At 42.3% G+C, this 7999-nt stretch overlaps 1 protein-coding gene across 1 annotated transcript; it reads right to left on the bottom strand.

Moving 5' to 3' along the window:
* Positions 1-937: 937 nt before the first annotated feature.
* On the bottom strand, positions 938-6264 carry LOC311126520 (uncharacterized protein; the record flags this gene model as incomplete). The annotated part of the gene is made up of 3 exons (XM_084200516.1): positions 5526-6264; positions 1886-2078; positions 938-956 (listed from the first exon to the last, which is right to left on the bottom strand). The coding sequence occupies exons 1-3, from the start codon at positions 6103-6105 to the stop codon at positions 938-940; spliced, it is 792 nt and encodes a 263-aa protein (XP_084056642.1). The 5' UTR covers positions 6106-6264.
* Positions 6265-7999: the final 1735 nt, after the last annotated feature.

Raw genomic sequence — 7999 nt, 5'->3', positions numbered from 1 at the left:
ATATATTCTAATTTTAGAATATATATTTTTAAAAAAGTAGGCCTATTTTTTCATACACAGTTTGATTTTCATACTTTGTCAACACTATAAATCAGAATAATAATATGCCATTTAGCAGACGCGTTTATCCAAAGCGACTTTCAGTCATGTGTGCATACATTTTTTGTGTATTGGTGGTCCCAGGGATCAAACCCACTACCCTGGCGTTACAAGCGCCGTGCTCTACCAGCTGAGCTACAGAGGACCACAAAACACAGCCTCTAATCTCTTATGTGATTTCATGTCCTCTGACCGGGAAAATGTCTTTCCACACTGAGATTATTGGAAAGGTTCTATCCTGTGTGTCATCTCATGCTTTTTCAGGTCCCTAAGCTCGCTACATCTCTTTCCACAGTCTGAGCAGTGTTAGGGCTTCTCCCCTGTGTGTCTTCTCAAATGTATTTTCAAGCTCCTCCTCCGGGTAAAACTCTTTGCACACTGAGAGCACTGGAAAGGCCTCTCTACTAAGTGTGTTATCTCATGTGATTTCAGGTCCCCTGATGAGACAAATCTATTTTCACACTGGGAGCATTGATATGGCTTCTCCCCTGTGTGTGTTCTTTCATGCACTTTTAGTTTACTTGATTGTCTAAAACCCTTTCCACACTGGGAGCAGTGGTAAGGCTTCTCTCCTGTGTGTGTCATCGCATGCATTTTCAAGGTCGTTAAATGGGTAAAACTATTTCCACACAGGGAGCAGTGGAAAGGCTTCTCTCCTGTGTGTGTCATCCCATGCGTTTTCAAGTTCCCTAAACGGGTAAAACTTTTTCCACACTGAAGGCATTCGAATGGTTGTTCTCCTGTGTGTGTTCGCTTGTGATTTTTCAGATGCCATGACTGAATAAATCTCTTTCCACACTGAGAGCATTGGAAAGGCCTCTCTACTAAGTGTGTTCTCTCATGTTTTTTCAGGCCCCCTGCTGAGGAAAAACACTTTCCACAATGGGAGCATTGATATGGCTTCTCACCTTTGTGTGTTCTCTCATGTTTTTTCATGTCCCCTGCTGAGTAAAAACCCTTTCCACACTGGGAGCATTGATATGGCTTCTCACCTGTGTGTGTTCTCTCGTGTATTTTCAGGCCCCCTGCTGAGTAAAAACCCTTTCCACACTGAGAGCATTGATATGGCTTCTCACCTGTGTGTGTTCTCTCATGTTTTTTTAGGTCCCCTGCTGAGTAAAAACCCTTTCCACACTGGGAGCATTGATATGGCTTCTCACCTGTGTGTGTTCTCTCATGTTTTTTTAGGTCCCCTGCTGAGTAAAAACCCTTTCCACACTGGGAGCATTGATATGGCTTCTCACCTGTGTGTGTTCTCTCGTGTATTTTCAGGCCCCCTGCTGAGTAAAAACCCTTTCCACACTGAGAGCATTGATATGGCTTCTCACCTGTGTGTGTTCTCTCATGTTTTTTTAGGTCCCCTGCTGAGTAAAAGCCCTTTCCACACTGGGAGCATTGATATGGCTTCTCACCTGTGTGTGTTCTCTCATGTCTTTTCAGGTGCCCTGCTGAGTAAAAACCCTTTCCACACTGAGAGCATTGATATGGCTTCTCACCTGTGTGTGTTCTCTCATGTATTTTCAGGCCCCCTGCTGAGTAAAAACCCTTTCCACACTGGGAGCATTGATATGGCTTCTCACCTGTGTGTGTTCTCTCGTGTATTTTCAGGTCCCCTGCTGAGTAAAAACCCTTTCCACACTGAGAGCATTGATATGGCTTCTCACCTGTGTGTGTTCTCTCATGTTTTTTCTGGTCCCCTGCTGAGTAAAAACCCTTTCCACACTGAGAGCATTGATATGGCTTCTCTCCAGTGTGTATTCTTTCATGCACTTTTAGATTCCCTGACTGTCCAAACCCCTTTCCACAATGGGAGCAGTGGTACTGCTTCTCCCCTGTGTGTGTTTTCTTATGTTCTTTCAGGTGTCCTAACTGGTTAAATCTCTTTCCGCAGTGGTGTGGTCTTGCTGGTTTGGATGTCTCTGGGCCTGGTTCCCCTGAAGGACTCTTCCCACTGTCAGAGTGAGAGTCTGGTCTCTCTCCTGTCAAAGAAAAACAGAGTATTTGGTTAAACAGAGACCAGACTAAAACCTCCACATAGTAAAATTGTCTTCCTATGAGGTTTAATCCAGAAAATATTCCTCAATAAAAAGAGCAGAGTGGCTGTAGTGCTTCGTAGGCTAATAAAAACACTAGTAAACTTTGTGTTGTTATGAATTTATTAGACCTAATGGATAAATAGACTAGTCAGTATAGGATCCATTTATTAGACCTAATGGATAAATAGACTAGTCAGTATAGGATCCATTTATTAGACCTAATGGATAAATAGACTAGTCAGTATAGGATACATTTATTAGACCTAATGGATAAATAGACTAGTCAGTATAGGATACATTTATTAGACCTAATGGATAAATAGACTAGTATAGGATACATTTATTAGACCTAATGGATAAATAGACTAGTCAGTATAGGATACATGTATTAGACCTAATGGATAAATAGACTAGTCAGCATAGGATACATTTATTAGACCTAATGGATAAATAGACTAGTATAGGATACATTTATTAGACCTAATGGATAAATAGACTAGTCAGTATAGGATACATGTATTAGACCTAATGGATAAATAGACTAGTCAGTATAGGATACATTTATTAGACCTAATGGATAAATAGACTAGTATAGGATACATTTATTAGACCTAATGGATAAATAGACTAGTCAGTATAGGATACATGTATTAGACCTAATGGATAAATTAAATGATATCCTCCACTGACTCGTCCATGTAATGGTATAAAGCTGATGGACAGGGTTGGAGAAATGGAACCGCTCATATTCACAGGCAGAGCTGCGGATGAACGGACCGACCTGCATGAAACAAAAAAAAAAACGATAGTTTTAACCATGTTTGTTTACAGTTAGGCCTACATTGGTTACAAACAATGAAGTAAAAACAAGTTTATATTTGGGTTTTTTGTTTTTTTATGTGGTACGACCAATAATGTCTATAAACCCCTGGATTGGCCAATGACAGGCTTTGGAACCACTAGTCGGCCATATTGACACTCCCCAGTAAGAGCTATATCAAATCAAATCAAATTGTATTGGTCACATGCGCCGAATACAACAGGTGCAGACATTACAGTGAAATGCTTACTTACAGCCCTTAACCAACAGTGCATTTATTTTTAACAAAAAAAAAAAAAAAAAAAAAACAACAACAAAAAAAGTGTTGAGAGAAAAAAGAGCAGAAGTAAAATAAAGTGACAGTAGGGAGGCTATATATACAGGGGGGTACCGTTGCAGAGTCAATGTGCGGGGGCACCGGCTAGTTGAGGTAGTTGAGGTAATATGTACATGTGGGTAGAGTTAAAGTGACTGCATAAATAATTAACAGAGTAGCAGCAGCGTAAAAAGGATGGGGTGGGGGGGCAGTGCAAATAGTCCGGGTAGCCATGATTAGCTGTTCAGGAGTCTTATGGCTTGGGGGTAGAAGCTGTTGAGAAGTCTTTTGGACCTAGACTTGGCACTCCGGTACCGCTTGCCGTGCGGTAGCAGAGAGAACAGTCTATGACTAGGGTGGCTGGAGTCTTTGACAATTTTGAGGGCCTTCCTCTGACACCGCCTGGTATAGAGGTCCTGGATGGCAGGAAGCTTGGCCCCAGTGATGTACTGGGCCGTACGCACTACCCTCTGTAGTGCCTTGCGGTCGGAGGCCAAGCAGTTGCCATACCAGGCGGTGATGCAACCAGTCAGGATACTCTCGATGGTGTAGCTGTAGAATTTTTTGAGGATCTGAGGACCCATGCCAAATCTTTTCAGTCTCCTGAGGGGGAATAGGCTTTGTCGTGCCCTCTTCACGACTGTCTTGGTGTGTTTGGACCATGATAGTTCGTTGGTGATGTGGACACCAAGGAACTTGAAGCTCTCAACCTGTTCCACTACAGCCCCGTCGATGAGAATGGGGGCGTGCTCAGTCCTCTTTTTTTTCCTGTAGTCCACAATCATCTCCTTTGTCTTGGTCACGTTGAGGGAGAGGTTGTTGTCCTGGCACCACACGGCCAGGTCTCTGACCTCCTCCCTATAGGCTGTCTCATCGTTGTCGGTGATCAGGCCTACCACTGTTGTGTCGTCGGCAAACTTAATGATGGTGTTGGAGTCATTAATGGAATTCTACAGTATTTCAATTAAATGTTTCAAGGACAGAAATGAATTGTATGAAGAAGTGTCCCGTGGCTTCTGTCAACTTTTGTTTGATTGATGACCCGTTCATTAGTCCCGCCCCCCCCATGAGTCATTCTGTCATTCTGCCAAGACTTGTTTTGGACAGAATGACTCCGTCTTGTGGTGAGTAGGTCTACAGTTTGAAAGCCAGATATAGATGGCTTGTTATTGATTAACTTTTTGACAATATACAAGAAGAAGAGGAGTCACATCTATATATATATATATAAATATATATCAAACTATTGATCTAGGCTTCTTCTTATCTTGGAAACGTATTTATCAAAAAGTAAAATACATACAAAAACATGAATGGGCACACTTTCAAGTATGCCAACTTTATATTCAGATCTTGAAATGTATTTAAATATGTTATTGTTGTAGTGGTATAGTAACAGCCATCTCAAAAAAAAAAAAAAAAAAGTATACTTTAAGGAAAATGTTTATTGATTTTTTTCTTCTCATTTGTATATTTCGCTCATATATTTCCAAAGTATGCATGAAGGTGTATGTAATAGAATCAACGTGGCAAAAACGAATGTAGACATTAATAAATGCATTTCTAAAGCTTCCAAAATATGTTCTACAACGGCGGTAACAAGATGGAGGCACGGCGGCTTCAACACAGCGCCCCCTATCGGTCAGCTAGTGTATGTATATAAATCATTGGGGTACGACAGTCGAACTAAGCTCATTGGGCATTTATAAGTTAGGCTATATTCTCAAAAAATTAATGGCCAGGCCTCTATATAAATAATTTAAACGTTAAAAAAATAAAAATTATGGACCAATCACTGATTCCTTCATTACAGAACAACATAATCAAGTTTAGAACTTCAGTATTTACATTTACATTTTTAGTCATTTAGCAGACGCTCTTATCCAGAGCGACTTACAGTTAGTGAATACATATTTTATATATATTTATTTTTATACTGGCCCCCTGTGGGAATCTAACCCACAACCCTGGCGTTGCAAACACCATTGCTCTATCAACTGAGCTACATCCCTGCCCGCCATTCCCTCCCATACCCTGGACAACGCTGGGCCAATTGTGCGCCGCCCATGAGTCTCCCGGTCGCAGCGACAGAGCCTGGATTCGAACCAGGATCTCTAGTGGCACAGTTAGCACTGCGATGCAGTGCCCTAGACCACTGCGCCACTCAGGAGCGCACAGTAGAATGCCCCTTTAAAACCATACATTAGTTAAACAACTGCATAGCTTGTGCCTCTGTTTTTAAGACGGTACTCACCGGTGTTAATCAGATCTTCAGTCTCCTCTTCCTCCTCTTTTATTGAGATAGCATCCTCTTCCTCTTCCATGCTATAAGGTTCTTTCTCTTCTTTCACTATAACATCCTCCTCCTCTTCTTTCAGCGTGATAGCCTCCTCTTCCTCCTTTTTCATTCTGAAAGCATCTACCTCCTCTTTTAGTGTGATAGCCTCTATCCCCTGTTCCTCTTTCACTCCAAAATGTTCTTTCTCTTCTTTCACTATAACATCCTCTTCTTCTTTCAATGTGATAGCCTCCTCTTCCTCCTTTATCATTCTGAAAGCTTCTACTTCCTCCTCTTCTACTTTGACAGACTCTATCCCCTCTTCCTCTTTCACTCCAAAAGGTTCTTTCTCTTCTTTCACTATAACATCCTCCTCTTCCTCTTTCAATGTGATAGCATCCTCTTCCTCCTTTTTCATTCTGAAAGCTTCTTCCTCTCCTTTCACTTTAATATACTCCTCTTCTTCTTTAACGACAATGTTCAGCCCCAGAGCTTCTTTCTCCGTCCAGCAGACCTCCTCTTCTTTAACACGGGGGGAGTAGCTCAGTGACCTCATGGTCAGGGATGTTAGCTAGCTAGCATTATCGACTAGCCTAGTGCTAGGCTCAGTATCAATCTTAACAAGTTTGCGAATTAGGTTAAAGTTAACCAGTTGATACGTAAACAGAATTGTGTTTTAAACACTTAGATTAGCTAATGTACATAAACATGGTCTAAAGCGTCAATGTTTCGGTTTTATGTTGGCTAGCAAGCTACTGAGGTGGTTGAAAGAGTAGCCGTGTGGTTTTTGCTGAAGAAGTGTCCCGTCCACTAGAAAACACGTCACGCAAGAATCATCACCTGAAAGACGCACATCGCCATCTGCTGACTGGAGTGGGTAACGCAGTTTGGAAACAATATTAACTACATTGTTTATATTGGCAAACAATGTCATAAATTAAAAATATGATAATTGATTTTCTCTTATGTCTTGCAAATAATATTTTCCTATGCATAGACGTAGAACCCTCATGAAAAATTCCCATTGGATTCGCATCGGAAAAATCCCATAGGATTGTTAAACATTTTTGTGACCAACAATTTTTCAGAAGGGTGTTACAGGTACAGTTATCATATTTGCATTTCACATTTTATATTTTTATACTATTGACAGAATAAGAAGAAACCAGAGAAGTGCAACAAAAACAGTATCAACAGTTTAGCTAGCTTGTTGCTACCTGGATAGCTAACTAAACAATAGCTGGAACGACCTAGTGAACAGACGCAAACTGGCTGAGTCGATTCAGTGGCTAGCTTTGCACTTGGCTAGCTAACAGTAGCTGCTAGGGCTAAGTTAAAACCTACATTTGTGTTTTGTTTTTACATACTGGTAGCCAGAATCGTTCAAGGGAATTCGGGACATGGGTAACTAGTTAACGTTAGCTTGGCTCTCTCTGTGTGTTCGTGCCGTGGGAGGAGGGGTCGGTTCGTTGACAGAGAGCAATTGCTAGCTAGTATGCTAACTATTCTAGCTAACTAACTGGCTGAATAAGTTGACGACGAACTCACTCAAGCTGTCGGGACTAACCCACAACGTTAGACACGGACACGAATGATCTGCTTGGCGTGTCGACACACTGGTGGTTTGTTGTGGCCGAGTATTGGTGCTAAACCGTGTTGTTGGAGGCTGGCATGCTAGTTGGCTGTGGCGTCATAGGACTAGGTGCCCTGGACGGTTTTCACTGAAGAATACTGTACCAAGTTAGCTAGCTGAATAAACTAAGTTAGTCTATTCCTAGAAAACATTGAACCGCTGTAGTTTACAACAATTATAGTTTCTGAGGTGGAAGTTGGGAGAGTTATATTTGGGTGTTTCAGTGAAACGTAAGTGAGGGAGGCCCTGCTCTCTCCTCTCCCAGATGTTTAGTTCATTTCATTCAGATCTCCTTTGCATTATTGTAGCCATTTTCTGTAGCCTGTCAACTATGCCTCTGTCTATCCCTGTTCTCTCCTCTCCGCACAGGCTATACAAACGCCTCACACCGCATGGCTGCTGACTCTCTAACCTGGTGGTTCCTGCACGCACGACCCACGTGGAGTTCCAGGTCTCCGGCAGCCTCTGGAACAGCCGTTCTGTGGCCAACAAGGCAGAGTTCATCTCAGTCTATGCTACCCTCCAGTCCCTCGACTTCTTGGTGCTGACGGAAACATGGATTACCACTGAAAACACTGCTACTCCTACTGCTCTCTCCTCGTCTGACCATGTGTTCTCGCATACCCCGAGAGCATCTGGTCAGCGGGGTGGTGGCACAGGAATCCTCATCTCTCCCAAGTGGACATTCTCTCTTTTTCCCCTGACCCATCTGTCTATCTCCTCATTTGAATTCCATGCTGTCACAGTCACTAGCCCAATCAAGCTTAACATCCTTGTCATTTATCGCCCTCCAGGTTCCCTTGGAGAGTTCATCAAT

This window comes from Coregonus lavaretus (assembly GCF_964263955.1).
Source record: "Coregonus lavaretus genome assembly, contig: HAP1_SCAFFOLD_129, whole genome shotgun sequence".
In the NCBI taxonomy this organism is placed as follows: domain Eukaryota; kingdom Metazoa; phylum Chordata; class Actinopteri; order Salmoniformes; family Salmonidae; genus Coregonus; species Coregonus lavaretus.
Note: the sequence above shows the minus strand (reverse complement) of the source record. Positions and strands in the feature narration are given on the sequence as shown.